Source organism: Pomacea canaliculata, linkage group LG7 (genome assembly GCF_003073045.1).
Source record: "Pomacea canaliculata isolate SZHN2017 linkage group LG7, ASM307304v1, whole genome shotgun sequence".
NCBI lineage: Eukaryota > Metazoa > Mollusca > Gastropoda > Architaenioglossa > Ampullariidae > Pomacea > Pomacea canaliculata.
Genome location: NC_037596.1, coordinates 4,819,418 through 4,841,316, shown reverse-complemented (window position 1 = coordinate 4,841,316; position 21,899 = coordinate 4,819,418). Strand labels below are relative to the sequence as shown.

Here is a 21,899-nt window from a genome sequence, read left to right as displayed (position 1 = left end):
GGCAGTGTTTTGGCAGAGACTGAAAAATAATCTTTTTCACTAACAACCTTTTACACAGCAATGTAGATGTGATTACTCTTTCCAACATATTATTTAACCTGCGGTGAGGGTGGTTGGGAAGGTGCGACGTGAAATACCCTCGCTCTTAAAATTTCAAAGCGTTTAAAAGGCCTGCTCAAGATATATCTCCTTTTTCAGTTCTTTTGACAATAAAAAATTACCAAAGGGTCCGAAAGGTGGAGGGTGGTGGTTGTGGTGGGAGAGATTGATGTTATACGCTGTGCTAGAAACTAAGGCTCTATCGCGGGAAAAGCAACCAGTTGTTAGGGAATTGCAAACCCTGATTAAGGCAGTTCATTAAAGACAAACAACTCCACGCCCCACTTTCCTCTGCTCTAAGAGATCGTATCCAAGTAATGCATTTGTACCTTTTGTTTTTGTACAGCTAACTTACAGTATACAGTTTTCTTCTCGCTTCTAGACGATCGACGCAAACACTTACGATCATGCACAAGCGGATTCCCGATCCCCGTCTCACGGAATATCACGAGAACAGTTCGATACCTCCAACGACAAGAGGGATTTTCCCAAAAGACCTTCCCACAGCCATGAGAATATTTTACTAAAATTGCATTAAATTTCTTAACTAAAAACAAATAAATATCTTTCTCATTGACCAACTTAATTTTTTTGTAGTTTGTACATGACGTCATGAGAGATTTCAAATTCAACATGGCGTCAAGCGATCCTGGCGATGACTCTCTTTACCCTATTGCAGTTTTGATAGACGAACTGAGGAATGAAGATGTTCAGGTGAGTTTTAGCATTGCCATAATAAGAATTAATAGCTGAATTTTGTCCCTGCGATAGTTATCATGCACTGTTAAAATGTATTACGGGGTCTGGGGTGGCATTTTTGCCAGAATGTGTTCTGCCTTTCACCTTTTTTTGCAAGCTTTGTAGACCCGGCTCAGGTCATTAAGAAATGAATGAATAAAATGTTTGCAGAATTAATTTGTTATAAAGATAACTTTTTTGTTTGTAAGTTAGGTATCTGTCAAGAGAAGTTGTGGAATACCAGTGTAGCGAGATAAAACCGCTTTAGAAAGACCCCATTGCATATTTTGTGGTTCACTCGTTGCCCACATTTATTTTATTGTTATGTGCAGCAGCAGCATTATTTTATTTATTAGTTTTATTTTGCTTTTTTATGCATGTTTATTTTTAAAAATTTTTATGACAGTAATTTTCTAAAGCAGTTTTTACTAGAAATTTTAAGTAACGTCTTATAAGCGAGACCACCTATCACTAATTTGTTTTTACTTTTAAAACTCATCACAACTAATCAGGGTTGTGTTTTTTAGACCCAAATAGTAAAAAAGTTGATTTCGTAGGAGACACAACAATCGATTTGTTTCTACTTGTTCACATTTATATATATTCACATTTGAATATTTTACTTAAGCGATTACTCCTAGCATTTTTTAATGCGACCTCAAGTGGTGAGAACTAGTAGTGTTTCTATGGTCTAAAATTCCAAGAAATATTTATTTTAAAATATATTTTTTTACATTTTTACATTAAAGTAAATCATTCCCTCAGTTAGTTTTTAATTTGTGAGCAGTCTGATTCATCAGTGCATTTGTATGTCGCATTTAATTCTGTGACTTATCAAAACTAGCGTGAAGCAGCTCAGTTACAGAAATACTAACTTCTTTTCACTTAGCTGATTAGTCATTTGATTTGTTACTAAGCACAGTTTGAAACTGTGGTTGATCCATATAAGTACAGTTTTGTAGTAAGTTATCCGACGACTTGACCCTTCCAAGAGACAGTTGACCATTGATGACAGAAGTTGTAAGACATATATAATAAGTTAGTAAGTTAGACGTGAAGTTTTGCACATCAGGATGCCAATAAAGTAACTATAACATCATAATTGCACATATTATATATTCTATAACATTATTGAACAAAAACAATCCCAGAAATGTAAATAAGTTTGCTGTTTTTAATGATATGACCTCAGTATTTTATGGAGTTTTATCCCTAATACTGGAAGGAGCTGTTAATCTCTCTATATATATAAAAGTTATGTTGCACAGCTAAAGTGATGATAGAAATGCTGGTAAAAAAAGGAGTGTGCCATTAATAACTGTTGATGCTGTCATAAGACAGTAAATACAGCCTTTTCATATTTCAAAATTGCCAAGAATTACAGATGCTGCACTAGCAAAACAATGTCTGTAATAAAAGTTATTGCAGCAATAATCAAATCAAATACGAAGAACAAAATTAAGATTTTGCCTTTCTGTTTTTGGTTAGTTTGTTCTTTGGCTGTTTAATAAAGGCAAGTATATGACAGGGGTTTTGACCTCTAGGATTTTGACTGGAAAGCTACAGGTCATATATCCTTAGACTGGGCAGGTCTGCCCTCGGTGACTATGTATTAAGATACACTTCAGTTTAGTTTATAACCTAAGTAAACTTTAAAACTGAAAAATACAAAGTGGTCACTTGTATACTAATCTAGATGAAAGTTGTTCATATTTTTAAAATATTTTTTTCATATTTATCAAAAATATTAATTTGTCTCATTGATGGTCATTTGTTGAGTCCTAAAGCAGTCGTCAAGTTGTTACAGCAGTTGAGTTACCAAACAGTCCTCCCCTCAAAACTCTCCTTGTACTAAAAACTTTAAGAAATTTGTTCTTTTTTTAATTACAACTTTTAAGAAGAAATTGTAAGAGATAAGATTCTTTCCTGTCCTGCACTGTAAAGTGTATAGCAGATCAAGACGTGTCTCTTTGCTTATTTGCTGAGTCACTAATTTGTTAGAAACCTTGTAAAGTAACAGTATTTGAAAAGGGTGTAACTGTACATAACAGAAGGTCTGTTCTCCATGGCCATTCTGTTATTCTTTGTGCCCTGTGTTTCTAGATACAGATGTAGACTTTTATTCCTTGTTTTTACATGCTGACATTGTGATGAAATTTGTTTATTGCAGCTTCGTCTAAATAGCATAAAGAAGCTGTCCACCATTGCCTTGGCATTAGGGGTGGAACGTACACGAACTGAACTTATCCCTTTTTTAACAGGTACGGTCTACATTTTTTCCTGTTTTCTGTTTTTATATATTTATTTAATCAGTATAATTTAATGCTGGGAAAACGATGTACCCTTTCAATATTCAGTATGACCCATGAAAATAAGACATCAGAATGAATGATTATTTAAATAACAGGAAAAGAATTTTTTTTACTTTGAATAAAGACGTGCAAAATATGCGCAAGTGACAATTGTAAAGGGAGCATTCTGGTCTAGGAGTTTTTTTGTTGTTGTTTTTTTTTTGAGTAAAAGTAGGAAGCATTGCAAAGTTGAATCCAGTATGCCATTAGTGGTTTCTTTTGATGACTACATGACTGTGGCCAATCTACCTTTTCAGTGCCTACAATTGACTTATCCATGTTGATCAAGGATGTGACTTTTAGTTCAACACTATAAGATGGGATCAAAATTTTTCTCATTATATTTATAACATAGTTAAGCACATCCTAGAAGTCATGTCACAGGTTTTAACAAAAGGCTTGATCTTAACTGTAAAAAATCTGTTCCAGATACAATATATGATGAAGATGAAGTATTACTGGCACTTGCTGAGCAGCTGGGAAACTTTACGCCACTGGTTGGAGGGCCTGACTATGTACACTGCCTCCTGGTAAGCTACACTGCTTATGAAATTTTATTTTTTTTATTTTTTTTTTGGTAAACCATGGAACATTTCTCAAATATATTATTATGGCCATAAATCAAGAGTTAAACTGTTAATTTATGGATCTGTATTTCTTTGCATTTGGACATAGATGCTTACAAACATTTCTTTTATCCCATCCACTTGAAAGATGTCTGACATATATATATATTAAAAAAAATTACCCTTTTTAACTGAAGGTATTATAAGAAGAAATATAAACTTACAGGATGACCAGATGCTGAAAGTTCGTTTAACACAGTATAATGACCGACATCTTTCACAGGCATGCACAACTTCCTAGAATACTAAGAGAAAGGCAACCACTGTTGCATTGTGTGCAAGGAGTTATCCTAAAATAGAAAATACTGCCATCACATTATAGCATCTGTAGTTTTCTTCCTTTCATCCGAAGTAGGCATTTTGTGTAAGGCTTTTTGTCTCCTGTCCCTGTTTCTTTTCGGTTGAAAATCCTGATAGATTCTTGGTTCCTTGAAGCTGTTGTTGGTTCTAAAGTTAATTTCAAAATTACTCAACAAAAGTGCCATAACTTAGATATTTAGTCATAAACCTAGGTAAATAATTTGTTGTGAAAGTTTGTTAAATGTTTCTTTTGGCCTCCCTGCCTCACTACAGTTAATGCTTCCCCGCCCTTTCCTTTTTTTGTGTTGATTTACAGTAAGATGATAATGCAAACCATTTAAAAATACAAGAAAACTATCCATCAATGTTGTGAATCATTAAACTTTTCATTCACCCCCATCTGACCTTGGTACAAACTATTTCCTTTCCATATCTGCCACCTACCCACTATTTAATTCTTTAAATGTGCACTGAAAACGCACCTCTTCCATAAACATTACTCTTTAGGCCTTATCTCATGCTGCAATATATGGCACTTAGCGGGGTTAACAGCCCTACAAGGCCTTAGCGAGTTGTGCACATGGCATGCAGAAAGGCCTTGTAGCAAGGTTTTGAGATGTAGCACGCATTTCTATTTTCTCGCTAGACAGATCTACATTGTAGGGCTGTAGCCAATTGGAATGTTTGAATACAGTAGACTCCCTTTTACCTTCCCATTGTAAATAATGGCCATGTGGTTAGAGGAGAGCTGTGTTCTCCTGATTTCTCTTTGGGAGAATTATCTGTGTCTGTTCGACACTGCACACCCAGATTACATTAACCGAAATGCAGGCTCGATTAAATGGAGCAGTTCATTAAAAGTGGAAGATGACATTCACAAAAAGCATCTACACTCTCGTGAATCTTCAGAAGATATTTCTTTTAGACAACATGATTATGCCCCTAAGCGACTCCTTCGCGTTACCCACTCCCTCACCCACATCTTCTTTTCTTTCTTCTTTTCTCTCTCCTCTCGTTATGCAATATCACTATCGTAGCCCCAGTTGCTTCCAAGAAGTATCTCGTCGTCGATGCTGGTTGCCATATTGTTGACTACCCATAATGCGCTTTGCGGATGATGTCAGCTCGCAAGACACTTGTGTGACCTCACTACGTGAGAATAGGACAATGGTGCTAAGCTGCCTTGTATGCAAATTTTTGTACAAGGAAATTGCAGCATGAGAATAGGCCTTTAACACCCTTTCTCGCCTTGCTAGTAATTTTTTGCAATCTTCCCTGCTTGTCTTTATTGTGATGCTCTCAGTTCTTGTTGTTTGGTTCCTCTTTCTGCAATTTTTATACTTCTTTTTATTCATCATTGGTATGTTGTTTATTCTTTCTTAGTTCATGTGTTATTTGTTTGTTTGCATGTCCTTTGTATGCTGTCCTTGTCTCTTCTTGTTTTTAGGCGCTAAGAGCATGCTCCTTAGGAGTGCGAGTATGCGCTTTATAAATTTTGCATTTTTTAGTATTATTGTTTCATAAAATATGAGCAAAAGCTACTGTTCTTAGGATAAAACCCTATCGCCATGCTCAGAAAGAAAGTTAAGAAATTTTCCTGCAAGTTAGGAACATCATACTCCTAGCTCTCCAGTTTGCTTTAGTTATGATAATGAAAATGTTTTCATGAGTTCCTAACTTATGTTCAGTTTGTCAGAATTAGCATCTTTACCATAGCAATGACATATCACTTGATAAAAACTGAACTCTATATCATTGTCTTTGATGGCAATGTCTGTTGCCATGGTGCAATTATAATTTAAATAGTCCTTGTGCCGACGGGACCACGAAAAGATAATCAATTTATATACTGATGAATGTGTTAATCATACTTACATAAAACAAAATAGTGTCAAGTGCTTGACATTGCACTTAATCGATCCTCTGTCAGCACGTATTCCTTACATCACATGTTCCAGACAACACGTGCTTCAGATATCACGTGCTGCCTTTATGACTTTGACCTTGTCCCTCACAAGTTCAGTTGCCCATCCCCTGATGATTAGCTCCTTTAAGCGGTCTCTCTCATTGTATTTTTATCATCATGTAGTGCAAGAAAACCTCTGGCACAACATAAGCAGATTTGAAGGTGCTTCGTGTGTGATGTCAAAAATGGCCTGCAGCAGGATTATGGCTGAAGGCTTTGTCAAGATTAGAAAGCCGCCTTTTGGGTGTGACTATCTGCAAAATTCATTGGCAGCATATGGTGTATATTTAGCGTAGTGCTTTCATACAAAATAAAATGGTCACCATCTTACCCAATTTTGTTTTTTCCAATTAAGACTAAACATAAATTATTTTGAGACTAGTTAATACATGCGTTATTAATGACTAAAAATGCCTTCTTATCTAAAAATTTTAAGTACTTTCAGGAAACATTTATTATGGAGGAGATCTTGATCTCAGAATATGATCGGCAGAAAAAAAAAATCATTAGGCATTTGGGGGTTTAAGGGGGTTGGCTTCCTAATATCTCGCTCGAGCAAATAAATAGCTCTGTAGGCTTTATCATTTTTAGTTCAAGAGACCTACTTCAGTCATGCACAGTTCTGGCTTGGGGGTTTCTTTCTATAAAAGCAGTCAACATTACCGGCGCCTGTCATTTTTGGCTAGGATCTTTCAGGAATCACTACTAATGGAAATGCTATTGTGTGGCTGAGTATTGAAATTTTTCAAAAGTGGACACTGTAGTCAAACATTTTTTACACAAGATTTTAACTGATGTCTGAAGTACCTTATTTATTGCAAGAGGTATTCCAGGAGGATGTGGACAGACATTCGCTTGTGTCATGATGCTGTTAAATCTTGTACAAGTCATTTCTTCTGAACACCTCCAGAGCAGTGGATTTCCTCAGAATTGTACTTATATTCTCATGTAGGAGATTATAGTGTTGCATTTGTTCCCAGAGAGAGATTCCTTCGAAGATTTCACCACAGTTTCAAGATGGATAACTTTTCAGAGAAACAAGCGGGAAACCCCCTGCATGTTGATGACCTTCACTTAGTGTCAGGTGCAGTAGTGCCGCAGTACCTTCTCCCAGGATTTGTCATACATGTTGATGTGTCCATTTTTGCAACTCTTTGTTCCAACCAGTGGCAGGGATGCTTTTCAGGTGTAACTTCAGACATTAGCTCCTTGCATACCAAGAGTTTTCTAAATAAAACAAGCAAAGGTTTGCAGGATACATCCAGAATAGAAGACAATTGTTTGGACTTAACTGTGTGTTCCTCTGTTTGTTTTTCGAAACAAAATTTGCACCCACCATGCCCTCTTGCTAATAATGTAAGTTGTTTATATGTGAATGTGATTACTACTTACTTAAGGACTTGTCCCTTTTCAGAATTTAAACATTTTTATTTCAGTGCATTAGTCCACCAGAATCGACTCTTTGTGCTTAGAAATTTTAATTTTTTAGTAAACTGCATAGTATAAAGACATTCCTGAAAATTACTATGAATGATGAAAAAGAGGACTCAAGTGACAGTTAACTATACATGGGCAAACTATAGTTTTAACACCTACATTCAGACTCACAACTAAAAATCATATGCACTTGCATGTTTGCATAATGGTAGTAAATGTTTAGGCACACAATGGTTTTAAAAGACCTCTGGCCTATATTTTGCATACTTTTTTAATTTTTATTTGTAAATGTTTATTTAAAAACTGTTTCTGCCCTAGTTTGTTTTTTTTTTTTAACGGTTAAATGGTTCTTCACTGTCCTCCATATAAAATATATTTCTTGCCAGAACGGCAGCTCATTCTGTTAAATTTCTTGCCAGACATCATACTTGACTGGTATGCTTTTATTGCACTTAAACCCCTTAAGGTTGCTTAAATTTTGATGGGATTACAGATATATAAAAAGAATTTATACTTGCTTTATGAACATTTTGGCTATAGCTAATTCTCCTGTAAGGTTGTTTTTTTTTTTTTTTTTGTAGAAGCTATACCAAACAACTATTTTTAAAGGGGGCATGTGATTCTTTTATGCTACAGGTAGCTTAGCTTTATTTGAACAAGTTTATTTTTTATTAATATTAGCGAGCACTAAACAGTGAGCTGAATGTATTTGACAAAAGAGAATCACACAAAGATATAAAAGGGCAGAATGAGGATGTGATTTCTTGTGACATGGAAGCAGTTGATGCTCAGATTTGTCCATTTAGCCTTGTGTCGCTTTTTCATGGTCCAAATTTCTGACTTGTAAAGTTCAAATCTGCACTCCATGAATGCAATGAAGTCATCAGGATTAAAAATGTGTGTATGGCTTCAGTGGGGTTGCATCGATTGTAATATCTTCAAATCCAAAGGAACTAAAGCCACTGGAAATGTAAGGGGGCATAACATCCAAATGCACAGTGGCTGGTATGACACAAAACACAACAAAACAAAGTCTCTTGAATTGGTTTAAAGAACTAAAGGTTTGACTGGGGTTTTGTGGAATCTGTACTTTGTGCACTGTAGCACTAAGATATCTGGCAGCATGCAAATTTTGAAGTCTGACATTTTATGTTTAGCCACCTTTGGAAAGCCTGGCCACTGTCGAAGAAACTGTGGTGCGTGACAAAGCAGTAGATTCACTGCGTAATATCTGCGCCCAGCATAGCCAGTCTGATTTAGAGAACCACTTTGTACCCCTGGTTAAACGCCTGTCGGGAGGTAAGACCACAATTGTAATTGCCATGTCTGCCTTGCAACAATGCAAAGAGACTGTTTTTAAAAAGACTATGTTAACACAAAAGGCATTAAGCTAATTAATCAAAGGCATCTTTACTATCCAATTAGCCATTTAAAATATTTAAAACCATGCTGTAAACATTAAATGGTAAGATTGTTTTAAGTTTATTGTATTTTGTTTGCAAACATAGTCATATGGAACTTTGTGTGCAGGTGACTGGTTCACTTCCAGAACATCAGCCTGTGGGCTTTTTGCATGTTGCTATCCACGTGTCTCCAACAATGTGAAGGCTGAGCTGAGACAGTAAGAAATTCTGTTCTGCAACATTCACAGAACCTTCTCGTTTATTTTGTCTGACAGTTTATGCAAAATTCTTGAAGCTTGTTACCAAACCGTACTGTCATGCTTCTGGCTTTTCTTTTCCTGCCATTTTCCTTTTTGTTTTTCTGCAAATAATATGCAGGATATTTGTGTTGTTATAAGAGATCAGCTATATGAAAAGAAAGTCTCTAAAATGTTTTTTGTTAAATTCATTCTACTTTTGATGGTAGGGTTTGTTGTGTAAAGTATTGCTGACTGAGAATAATGGCAGTATCAGGATATAGCTCAGGAAAAGCATTGGAGCAGATTGAAAAGATTGGTCAGATATATGAATGGGATGATGAGATGCAACTTTGCTGCATTGCCCTAGTAGACTGGTTGGAATCATGAGTTAATGAAAGATTCTAAACATTAGGCACTTCCGCAATCTTTGTGGGGACGACACTCCCATGGTACGTCGTGCAGCTGCAGGAAAACTCGGGGAGTTTGCCAAGGTCGTGGAACCAGAGTACCTCAAGTCAGATTTGATACCACTTTTTACTGTCCTGGCACAGGATGAGCAGGTAAAAATTCAAAACTGTTTACAAAGCCCATACAGACTGTTCTTGTTTAGCACGACAGTTTATTAATTTGAATCACTGACTGTATTTGGCATAGCCTTTTTGTATGTTTTTAGCTAGCATGGGTACCAAATTTATAGCTTTGTTAGAAGCTTCTAATAATCTTTTTATAGACTGCCTTACCTCACCAACAAAGGTGGCTGAGGATGCTTACTTCATGAAATTGCATGAGCACATTCATTGGCAGGCATCAGTTGGTTTTTTGTTTTTTTTTTGAAGATTCATTCACCCTGATTTAAATCATAGCTTTCTTTCATGCATATCACTATAAGTAAATAAATGATTTTTGGCTTTCATTGTTGCTTTGATCTGTTAATTTCCATTATGTTAACTTACAGATTATTGCACATTAATTAATGGTGATTACATACCATACGTGGGGAGTCTAGCCCAGGACAGGCAAAAGTGGAGGACCTTTGTCGCTGCCCTACGTGCCGACCGGCATAATGGGAACTAACTAACTAACATTTTTCATTTCAAAAATTTTGTCATTTTTGTGATTTGTTTCTTTGAAAGGATTCTGTGCGTCTTCTGGCAGTGGAGGCATGTGTGAGTATTGCCTCGCTTCTGCCTTCAGAAGATACAGAGCAACTTGTTATGCCAACTCTCAGACAGGCAGCTGAGGACAAGTCTTGGAGAGTGAGATATATGGTAGCTGACAAGTTCACAGAGGTACACATGATCTAAGTGTGGGAACTTAAGCCAGGCACTAAGTTCATGAACCATTATCACTCTTAACTCTTTATAAATGATAACTTGACATTGACCTTGCTATTTTCATTTGCTATGTTGAATGTAGAGTTAATCCCTTTATGGATCAATTTTGTATGTGTAAAAACTATTTTAGTAGTCTGACCATAAGTTCAAGTAAAGTTTGTATTACATAACCGAGGTGTTAACAGGTGAAATGTTTTTTGAAACGAACCATAGCATTTATTTATTTACTTGTAATGGTGCATTAGAGCATGTGTGTGTGTATGAAGATGCAGAAGTATATGTGTAAAATGTAAAAATTGTACTTTTGTCTATGAATATGATTTAGTTTCCTCATTTTTGTTTTACAGCTTCAAAAAGCTGTAGGGCCCGAGATCACAAAGAATGACCTTGTACCAGCTTTCCAAAGTCTGCTGAAAGATTGTGAAGCTGAGGTACGCGCAGCGTCTGCTAACAAAGTAAAAGGTAAGTGATCCATCAATGGCATACCTTTGTGCAATTATTAATGAATATTTTTTTTTTTTTTTGTAAGTGCAACATCTATCACCTAACGCTTGCTGCCAGAAATAAAATATTTTTCATCAAGCACAGAAACATGTAATACCAAAGACCACAAATTATTGAAGCATGGCATGTGTCTGTGAACTATGTTTGCTTTTGTATTGCAGACTTCTGCCAGAATCTATCTCCAGACGTGCGTGAAAGCATCATCATGACTAATATCTTACCTTGCGTCAAGGATCTGGTAGGAGATGCAAACCAGCATGTCAAGTCAGCATTAGCTTCCGTTATTATGGGCCTTTCTCCCATCCTTGGGAAAGACAAGTAAGTTCTTCAGACAGGCAGCTTTAAAATTAAAAGTGCTGGGGGACTTGCCACAGGCTAAGCGTAGACAGGCATGTTAGACCAAGGGTGGTCTAGCAGGGAAAAAATAAAGTGCCTGCCGTTAAAATAGAACTGTGTTGTGGGTTTCGTAGTTTGTACAGTCTCCTTGTGGCACCTGTTTATAGATGTATTAACTTGCACTCATAACTTCCATTGTATTAAAAAGCCCGCCTGGCAGGCCTTCATTACAATGCTTTGTTGCCTTTTTCTTTTAACAAACCCATTCCTCTCTCATGTTTACAATGTAATTATTAGCAGTGCTTTCAGTCTGTACTTAATTATGATCACAAATAATTTTTTTTTATTAAATGCTGCTATGTACTTTGGCTTTGATTTTTAAAAAAAAGACTACTTGTTATGTTGTATTAGGCTGATTACATAGTTTTATTTTTAACATAATTTATTACTAAGTATGTAAATGTAAAAAAAGATGTAGCATCTTTACATTTTGGGAAATTATATTGACATCCCCAGATGATTTAAGGTTGGGTGGGGTTTTTTTCCAAAAAGTGGCATGCATCCGTAATATTTCTTTAATACCACACAATCATCAATGATAAAAATTACTTGATTGGTTTTATTGTCGTTGATTTACTTGGTCCACAGCACAATTGAGCATCTGCTGCCCTTGTTCTTGAGTCAGCTGAAAGATGAATGTCCTGAAGTGCGACTCAACATTATCTCCAATTTAGACTGTGTCAATGAGGTGATTGGCATCAAGCAACTGTCACAGTCTCTACTTCCTGCCATTGTTGAGCTAGCAGAGGATACTAAATGGCGTGTTCGACTGGCAATTATTGAATACATGCCCCTGCTGGCTGGCCAGCTGGTATGTCTGTCTTTTTGTTTAGCTGACAGTGCTTGCTTATGTTTGCATGAATTTTTTTATTATTATTATTTGTTTTTCATGCTGTTGGATTCAAAGCAACATGAAAGAGGTGTTTCTGCAGATAATTTTATTTACCTGGATCTTTTGAGGATGGTTTTTATATGATAATAAGTATACTATAAATTTAGTGAAACATTAAGGTGCACTTAATATCCACTATCATCTTTTGTTTAAAGGGTGTGGAGTTCTTTGATGAAAAGCTCAACTCTTTGTGCATGACATGGCTGGTTGACCATGGTGAGTCTTTATTTCACAAAGTTCATAAATTGTATGTTTTTTTTAATCAACAGTACAGCTTTTGGCACTATCTCTTTCTCATAAAGGCTTACAAAATGATATAAGGGATGATTATACATATTAAAGAAATTGAGTAATTGTTGTGTGTAATACCTAGTAGTATACAGTAATCAGAGGTAAAGTGTTTCTGAATAGTAAATCCAGTTTTAAAGTGAGTGGTTTGATTTAACCTGCTGGCTCTCTCAGTTAACTACATTCATTCTGCTGTGATTTGATGGTAGGGGTCAGGGTTGCACGGTAAATAACCTGGTGCTGTGTGTTAAATGAAAGGGGAATGCTGGTAGCCAGACATTTATATTTTATCTTGTAACTGTGAGGCACACTGTAGAGCATTTAAGGTAAAGTAATGACACAGTGTAAGAATAACACATTATTTTGGGGGGAGAGTGGGGAATGTGGCAGCCTTGTCACAAGTCGTTTAACAAAAATTGTTTCAGATAGATGAGTTTGACTGCTGCACCTGATGCTTTGTGTAGTCAGTAAGATATACTAGTAGACTTGGTCACCTAAATTAGTTGCTTTTTTTATTATCAGTTTTAATTTTAACCACATTTGTATGTACGAAGGCTGAAATCAAAAGTGACCACAAAAGTTTTGGAGAAGTGTCTTGTTTCAGTATATGCTGTATGTAATTCCACTAAACAGAATTTGTAGTAGTATTATTTTCTTGTTTCAGTTTATGCTATACGAGAGGCAGCTACACAAAATCTGAAGAAATTAGTGGAGAAGTTTGGTTTGGAGTGGGCTCAGCAGACTGTGATTCCCAAAGTGATTCATATGTCTCGTGATCCAAACTACTTACATCGTATGACCTGCCTGTTTAGTATAAATGTGAGTGTTCTACACACATATCTGATCCTCACATTCTACATTGTGTGGCTTGTCATAGTTTGTGGGGAGCTCTATAATTTTAAAGATACTGTGATTTTATTGTAGATTTGCAAGTTTTAAATCTGAAAAACTGCTAGTTTTAAATTGTCCACGTCATATGCATGTGACCCGCCACCACAAAATGAGTCTTAACTCCCACAGAGCAGTTTGATAGCCAAGGCCCAGAAAGGTGATTAGGGTCAACTTGTTTTGTCGAAGTCAAAGTAAGAAATGATCATAAGGTCCATTTTAATCAAGATACCTTTGGCAGTCATTCCTGATTGCAGACGAAAATGATCATAATTGAAACACTGTTTTGGTACCGCTTTTATTAGAACCCCTTGATATTATACATTTACAAAGAGGTGACAATCTGTTTTCGCAATTTCTCTCATGACTGATTTCGCTATTAACCAATCAGAAGATTTGTCTTCAAAAGTTGATCCTGACAATATCCAGTAAGGCAGGGGTGGGCAACTTCTCCGGTCGGCGGGCCGGATATGGGGAAATGAAGTCCTTGGCGGGCCAGATTACTGGATCAATACCTTAATCGCGTATTTATCTACATATGCAAGGAATAAATCGTGTTTAATGTAAAACTCCCTGGTGCAATCGACCTCTGCAACACGGTCACCCAATCTCTTCAGTAGACCAACTTTCTTTCCTGTCAAAGATGGACAACCATCCGTAGTACTACTGGCCATTTTCTGCCATGGTAATTGCATTGTATTTTCCACACATCTAAAAATATCTTCTCCGGTAGTAGTGTCTTTCATTGATTCCATTGACAGCAATTCTTCTGTGATTTCAAAGTTTTCTGAAATGCCTCGTACAAAGATGAGCGACTGTGCAGTGTCATCGATGTCAGTGCTTTCATCCAATGCCAAAGAAAACAGCTGAAATGAAGGTACCCGCCTTTTCAGTTGTGATGTCAGGTCTTCACCAATTGCTTCAATGCGGCGAACCCCAGTTCTTCTCGACAAACTGACTTCTTCAAACTTCTTTCTTTGTTGTGGACAGACTTGATCAGCTACATGGAGCATGCACTTGTTGACAAATTTACCATCACTGAACGATTTGCTGTGCTTGGCAATGTTGTATGCGACCACAAACTGGCATGAATAGCAGCTTTCTGGGCTACTTTGGTTTTTACGAATACATTCTGCTGCTTTACAAGTTTTCTGTCCAGTTCTGTTGCTCTTGTTTGCCGGTCCGCTGCTGATAAAAACCTGCCATAGCCTGCACGTTTCGTCGCATCATGGCGGCTACCGTTGTACTCTTTAAACACGGCAACACTTTCACTGCACAACAAACATGCTGCTTTCTTGCCGACTTCTAAATCTAATTCTAACTGAAAACAAAGAACCAAAGAATAACTAACAGTCACTATTATTCGACGCAGTAAGCAAGTAATTAGTACATGTAGTGGGAGATTGCGGCAGAATGTGGCCGCGGGCCACATTATCATGTACGACCAGAAACAGTCTGCGGGCCAGTCAAAATCCCGTAGCGGCCGGATCCGGCCCGCAGGCCGTATGTTGCCCACCCCTGCAGTAAGGGAATCAGACTGTGAATTTTCCTTGGTAGGGAACAGAAATGCAATCGGTTAATTGGAGACAACTGACTGCTTCTGCCAGTCTTTGTTTACTGTTCAAAAGCAAAGCATAAAGCATAAGAATGGCAAAGAATCATTAGCTTTACACTATTCTGATTACAATTCTTCCACATTCAAAACTTGGCAAATTAATTACATAATATTTAAAGGGAGCAACTTTTTTCACAACAGTTACCCCACCGACAAAAATGTTGATATATATCTTGTTCATCTTAATCATTTGGAAGAAGTTTTCTACTAGTTTTTATCAAAAGAAATGTTTGTATTTTGTTGTAATATTCCATTAATCCTATGTCTGCACGTTAATCAGAATACAGCAACATTTTTCTTTCGCTGTTTGTTTTGATAAGGTACTAAAAACTTACAAATATCCTCTGCCATGCTTTTGTGTGGTTTGAAATAATGAAGCTTACTGTGTGTTATCACCATGCAAAATAGGTGAAACCTTGTGGGATTGTTGAAAATCTTTAAACCTGCTTTCCTTTTTAAAAGAAAGACCACTGCTCAACTTGTACACTTCATAGCTGGATAACTTAGTTTTGGGACCATAAGGGCAACTTTAATTTCAAAAGAAAGATCATACCCTGTGGAATTTTTAAATGTAAAAATTTTTTTTTCCAGTTAAGACTAATTTTGTCAGATCACATATTTAAATAATTAAATTGTGTTCTCTCAGCTGCTGGCAGAGACTGTGGGGCCGGAGATGACTGTTAAGCTTCTCTTACCCACAGTAATCAGCATGGGGCAGGATCCCGTAGCTAATGTTCGCTTCAACGTAGCCAAGACTCTTCAGAAAATAGCCCCACTTCTTGACCAGTCGTAAGTGCTAAGCATTTAGTTTTTTTTAATCTCATTTTTTATCTTTTATGTCTCTTTTAGTTCTGTTCCACATTTTAAATTTGTACATTTTTTTTTTCCATTACCTGTCTAGATTTATGATGGTGAGATATGATGATGATGATGATGTCGATTTATAATGCGCAGGTATCCATTCCGAAGAATGCTCATTGCGCATATAGTCCATTTAAAAATTTAGCTTGTCATGGAAAGTAGCTATAGTAATGAACTACTTTTTTATACATGTAATGTTGAATATGTTAGCATGTGTGGTAGTGTAGTTGTTATGATGTCTTTTTTTTCCTTTCAGAACTGTTCAAAGTGTGGCAAAACCTTTGTTAGAGAAACTGAAAGGAGACTCCGATATTGATGTACAGTTCTTTGCAGCTGAAGCTTTAGAAGGTGTGTACTTTGTGCCTGTCTTGGTGATAATCTAACAAATTATTAAATGCATGCTTTGCAATGTTTTATAGTACTTGGTATTATGTTTATTTGTATTTTGCCTACTCTGCAAAGTGAATCTTGTAGCATGTGACAGCTGTTGTCTTGTCACAGCAAGTGTTAAAGTTTCTTGCCAGCATCATGGGGATTTTTTTAAAAAAAACTTCTAAGTGTTTTTGCCACTTATTAGCATTTTAAATAGGTGATGTATTTAATTTTTCAACTTTGAGGAAATCATTTTAAATAGGGGATCTTCTCTCCAAATTCACAGGGCTTTATCTGAAAATGTGATTTTGCTCTTTTGCTGTTATCTTTGTAGACATTAGAGTCTATTCCCACTTTTCTTTATATTTGTTCTTTAAGTTTATGTTGAGATTTCATATTTCCAGGGATCATTAGGTGTTAACATGTTTAGAGGTAACAGGAGCCAGGGAATTCAGAACTTGTCAAAATGTAATCACACCCCACACTTCCTTTCTTTCTGCATCTACAATTTGATAAGCGTCCGTGGGCATTTTTTCATTCTGCATGGAAATATTCTGGTACTTATGGCATAAATGAGTCTCTCTTTTGAGGAAATGGGTAACTGAGCTGCAAATGTTGGAGGTATACTTTTGGGTTTCAGAATCTTTTTTTCCTAAAAATGTTGACTGTTATGAGAGCGTTAAAAAGTACTCTGCTCATATGTGTGATTGTGCTTATTAAGGTAACTTGTATTTCAGTTGCAGATTAAAGACTGTTTAGCAGCCACCCTCATTTAGGTAGATAATGCTTAAGATACTCAATCCTGCATGGTCGTGCTTGTGTCTTCTGTAATCACTTTTCTTGCTGCCCATACACCTCCTTTATTTCTAATACCTTATACATGTTCACTTCACAAAATGTAACTTGGAGACTCATTATTTGCACCATGAACACAATGTTTACTGGCTTTGCATGACATTTTTCTAGGTCTTGTAAAACTATTTGTGCATAAACAAGGGGAAAACATCTTTGATTTTATTGTTTCTATTTTTTGTTGCTTTTGTAGATATTAGTCGGATTCTTTCTATGGATGTCTGTAGACTGTTCATTAAGGCTTGCATGCATAATTCTTTTAACTGAAAACCTTTTGCACTTTTCTCTCAATGCATGGTGTAAAATTCTTAATGCACATAGTGTAAGTGATTTGCAGCACAGAAAGGACTCAACCATAACTTTCAAGATGTTTTAGGGCTGCTTTCACCAGTTAATTAAACACAGATTGAATAGCTTCTGTATACATTGATACTTATTGCTTGCAGATGGCTGTATTCTTATAGCACACTCCTTGATGTGGCATCCATTCACTAGCTTTGAAGTACTCTAGTTACCAGTTGGGGGGTAATACTGGTTGATTTTGTTGTCATTCAGACTCTGCATCTCTTTTAACTTAAACTTACCTTACCCCTGCAAGTCTTGAGTTACTTTTCCTAAATTTTGCTGGGCTGTGGGGCCTTATTAGCTTTCAATATAATTATTGTGTTGTGGTTTAATTAATTGTATATATGAGTATGTTTGGATCTGTGTGTCATCTGGATTAAACGTGAATTTCGATCCAGTCTTACTGGTGTCATAAATTGTGTAGCAAATGACACTTAATGATTTTTTTCTGGCTTTTCAGGTATTAAAAGATGATGCTTCTAATAGCATGAATTGATAAATATTTAATTAACAAGACTAAAGTAATTGTGTAAGAACAAAATTTGGTGTGGATTAACATTGTTTGGCATGATGTTGAATGCTAAGTGATAACATAATGTTGATGAGAGCTGTACTATATTTGCTTCATTATGATAACTACAGCTGTAGATCATGTGAAGCAAAATAGTACAGTATATTGATACTAACAATGTTAAAATATCTCACTCCTCTGAAAATCTTAGACTACTTGTACAAATTGTTTCATTTCTGTTTGCTATAAAAATCTTTGCTTGGTTTTTTTATGTTCTAAAAAAATAAAATTTTGGAGATTTTAACACTTGCAAATGTGCAAAAGAACATACATTTAACTGTGGGACAAACAACTGCTACCCAGTTTCATGTATTTTATAAAACATGTGCATATATTTAAGCTAGATGTCTGAAGTTTTATATGCATTAAAAGTTCAATATTTTTACTAATGTGTTTGACACACTTTAAGATTTTAATAGCTTTGAGGAAAAAATCAAAAGTTTTTTTATTTTCAGCAATTTCAGGGAGTGGTGGAAAATGAGGTGACATTACTCTCGACATCATATCTTCTACCTGACGCAAGGAGGTCTTGGCTGTCCTAACTTGCCTACCTTGAACCCGTCTACATTCAACCAAGTGTGTATGTCACAACAGAGTGCATGCCCCTTTATCATCAGAAGACTTTTATTAGAGAAAGGTACAACCATACCTGTTCCAAAAACCAAACATGCTCCATCAGAAATGCTGAATGCCAGATGTTATTTTTATTGGGGTCTTTTTTTTTTGTGGAAGAAAGGAGAAAACCCCAGGTTAAGTTCTGTCAATGGTTAGGGTGGGTGAAGTGGCTTGATAAGATGTACAACCAATATTTATTTTAAATGCTTTTTCATGTAATGAATCATTAACTTCCAGCACAAGTAGACATGCCCACTCATAGAAACCACTCATGTGACCTAAGCACACACACACATCTGCAGAGTTGCATGCATTCATATTAAAGAAGAATTATATTGGTCAGTACAAGTTAGCTTATATTTTAGGGTAAACTACTTAATTAATTGCATCATGAAAGTAAGATTAGAAGGGTATTTTTTTATTATTATTAGTTGCCCTTTATTCTGTGCAGATAATGTGGGATTTGGGCTTCTGTTAGCAGTTTAAGACTGAGCAGTTGTTGCATGACATGATAGGTGGACATTACTGTTCAAATTCCATGTACCTCATGGAAGTGTAAGTGATGGGGGAATAGAGCAATATGTTTCTGTCAAATGTAGAATTGAATTAGAAACTAGATATCCCATAGACGTTTGAGCATATAAATCGATAATTGCTCAAGAGATTGACCACTGTGTGTTGACAAGTATATCTTGTGAAATATAAGACAGTTCATGCTATATTCTTGATAATTTTGTATTTAAAATGGATGACATTTATTCATAGAAAAAAATAAAGAAAGCAGTCTATGTTGATCTACAGCGTTAAAAAAAATGCACTAACAATAATGGATGTCAGAAATCAGTATTAATATGCGCTTAATAAATGGTCATAGTCAGTAGATAATGAGCATAGCCTTTTCATAAACACACTTGGTGTCTTAAAAAAACTGAACCTTTATCAGATGTGCTAAAAAAAATATTCCCTGCAAATATCTTGTCATTTCACCCAAAAGTTTTAAATCCTTTTCAGTGATCATCACAATTTTGCAGTAGTTAAGAAGAAAAGAAAAAAGCAATCATATTTGTTCACCTCTCCATAACTTATTTCACACATGAAGTAACCAGGTACTGCAAGAATTGCTATATTCATTAGTCTTTGTGTTCTATTGTTTGCTGAAGAATCTGCCTTTGTTTAAATGCTGATGCATAATTAGTGGCTTTATTCATGCACAAGTCAATGAAATCAGCATGCAGGAGACTGATCACTGTAGAACACATTTTTCAGTATGAGTTTCATGATGATGTGCATTATTTGCGTCTTGGTGTTTTTGTTTTCAGATTATACTTCAATGTTTCTGTTAGGTAGAATTGATGAAGATACTCTTGAAATTGTTCCTTGTGTACAATACAAAACAGACTGAGCAAAGTGATACAATCTGTCCCCCAGTTCCTTTGTACTCCCAGTCGTACCAGTGTCATACAGTATGTAGCTGATGGCGCTCATTCTGTGAAGTGTTTCTTGATTACGTCATTAAAATTGTTCTTGAAAATTGGACTTTGTCAACAATGTATGCTTATGCTGCATATTTGTGCAAGTGAGTGTGTGCAAGCATATGCACATAAAAGTAGTCTTTGTTTAAGGTACAAAAGGCAACATTGTCATGACATTACAAGCAATAACTGCCATCAAACAGGCATACAAATGTTTGGTGTAACTTTAATGATGTTCATCACTGCAAGCGATTATCTGTGTATTAAAGCATTAATTTTAAGTCTAATTTGCAATGTTACCAAAGGTGACCCAACCCAGATTAAATTGCTACAAGCAAGCATATTTCAGATGAATTTTATTCTCATTCCGTTCCAGGATGGGTGTAATAATGAATTATTACTCCCTATTGCATGCTGCTTTTTTTTCCCCCAAATATTGTTGCATAAGTTACTTTATGAGAATTTGATGAACTAGTTCATGATGGTCATACTGATTTGGATCATATAATAAACCTACAGACAAAAACTGCTGGACAAAAAATTCTTGTGAAGCGGGATAAAATTATACAGTGCAATACCTAACGAAGACATATACAAGAGGGTTAATAGGCCTGGTGTGTAGACATGGAGAGGGCACAAAATGACATTAATTTTATGTAATTAATTTTTTTTTTTTAAAAATCAGAATTAACTGTACTTTAAGCAGCTGAATTTTGATTGTCAGAAGTCATTGAGGAATTTTTTCTTTATGCAGACTGCATGCCGCTTTACAGAAGCAGGGGTGGGCTTTCCAAATAATGGAGTTTTGAGTCGATGCTTGAAAGTAATTCAGCCTAGATTCACTCGAAATACTACCTCCATAAAAGGAATGGGCGACAACCAGCTTGTCAAGCGAGTCAAGGCAGATAACTCGATCACCACTTCTCACTCGGCTATTGACCACACACGCAGCAAATATCGAAGAAAGTTTTTATTTGAGTACTTACATGCAGATGTTTCGTATTTTACCGGACTTGTGCAAACTCAGGTGTGGCGTAGTCATACCTATGAACGTATCGTTTAATATTTTGTTTAGCTTCTGGAAAACAGTCGTGCAGACGCTTACATGCAGTCTAGCTGTTCCGTACTTTCTCAGAAATAATCAGAGGGGTTAGTATTACCTCAATTCCCATCACCAGCAGGAAAAAAAAAAAAACTGTATGGTCGATATGTTCGGTTAAATTATTCAATGATTGACAATGTCTAACATTGGTGCTTGAGTTCCTAGCTCTTAGCATTGATAGAGATCATACAGTACGCATATATGATCTTTCATGATGGCTTGTATATATCTCGTCTGATTTATCCTTTTGGATGTGGTCGAGTTGTTCCTTGGCGGTTATAATTTCATGCATAAATGGGTTGTTAAGTGTCGATATGTTCGGCGACACAGTCTTTCTTGTCAAAAACATACTGAAGCAAGAAAGAAAATACAGTGTAGCAATTATATAAATTAAGCCAGTGTCGATATAATCAACGATGTTAACATCGCGAGCACGCATCACACGCGGCGTCTATTAATTTATTCTTCGATTATTTTGTTGTTTTTTTTTAATCAAGAAGCGTTTAATAAATGGTAACAATACAGTATCAGGTAGTTTCCATCGAGACAGATTCCCGGTCAGTGTGATAAAACTGAACAGGTTTGGCGCCAAGGCAAGCGTATCAGTTATACACATAGAATTGAAAGTCTAGT

The 21,899-nt window shown here is 36.1% G+C and overlaps 1 protein-coding gene across 2 annotated transcripts; it reads left to right on the top strand.

The window, feature by feature from the left end:
- The first annotated feature begins 678 nt into the window (after window positions 1-678).
- LOC112568262 (serine/threonine-protein phosphatase 2A 65 kDa regulatory subunit A alpha isoform-like) lies at window positions 679-20,225 on the top strand. 2 transcript variants are annotated; one of them, XM_025245475.1, is made up of 16 exons: window positions 697-813; window positions 3,008-3,098; window positions 3,618-3,718; window positions 8,675-8,816; window positions 9,048-9,138; window positions 9,572-9,719; window positions 10,293-10,448; window positions 10,841-10,955; window positions 11,159-11,315; window positions 11,982-12,204; window positions 12,441-12,501; window positions 13,238-13,392; window positions 15,723-15,865; window positions 16,194-16,285; window positions 17,047-17,085; window positions 18,533-20,225. In XM_025245475.1, the coding sequence occupies exons 1-15, from the start codon at window positions 712-714 to the stop codon at window positions 17,055-17,057; spliced, it is 1,788 nt and encodes a 595-aa protein (XP_025101260.1). In that variant the 5' UTR covers window positions 697-711; the 3' UTR covers window positions 17,058-17,085; window positions 18,533-20,225. The 2 variants fall into 2 exon arrangements, with proteins under 2 accessions (XP_025101259.1, XP_025101260.1); XM_025245474.1 differs by lacking the exon at window positions 17,047-17,085 and having other exon boundaries at window positions 679-813.
- The last annotated feature ends 1,674 nt before the right edge of the window (window positions 20,226-21,899 follow it).

Bases quoted from the DNA above. Each gene is read 5' to 3' on its own strand.
- LOC112568262 (XM_025245474.1), top strand. From the start codon at position 712: ATGAGAGATTTCAAATTCAACATGGCGTCAAGCGATCCTGGCGATGAC. The intron at 9,720-10,292 runs GTAAAAATTCAA...TTTCTTTGAAAG, and splicing joins TCCTGGCACAGGATGAGCAG to GATTCTGTGCGTCTTCTGGC. The intron at 13,393-15,722 runs GTGAGTGTTCTA...GTGTTCTCTCAG, and splicing joins CCTGCCTGTTTAGTATAAAT to CTGCTGGCAGAGACTGTGGG.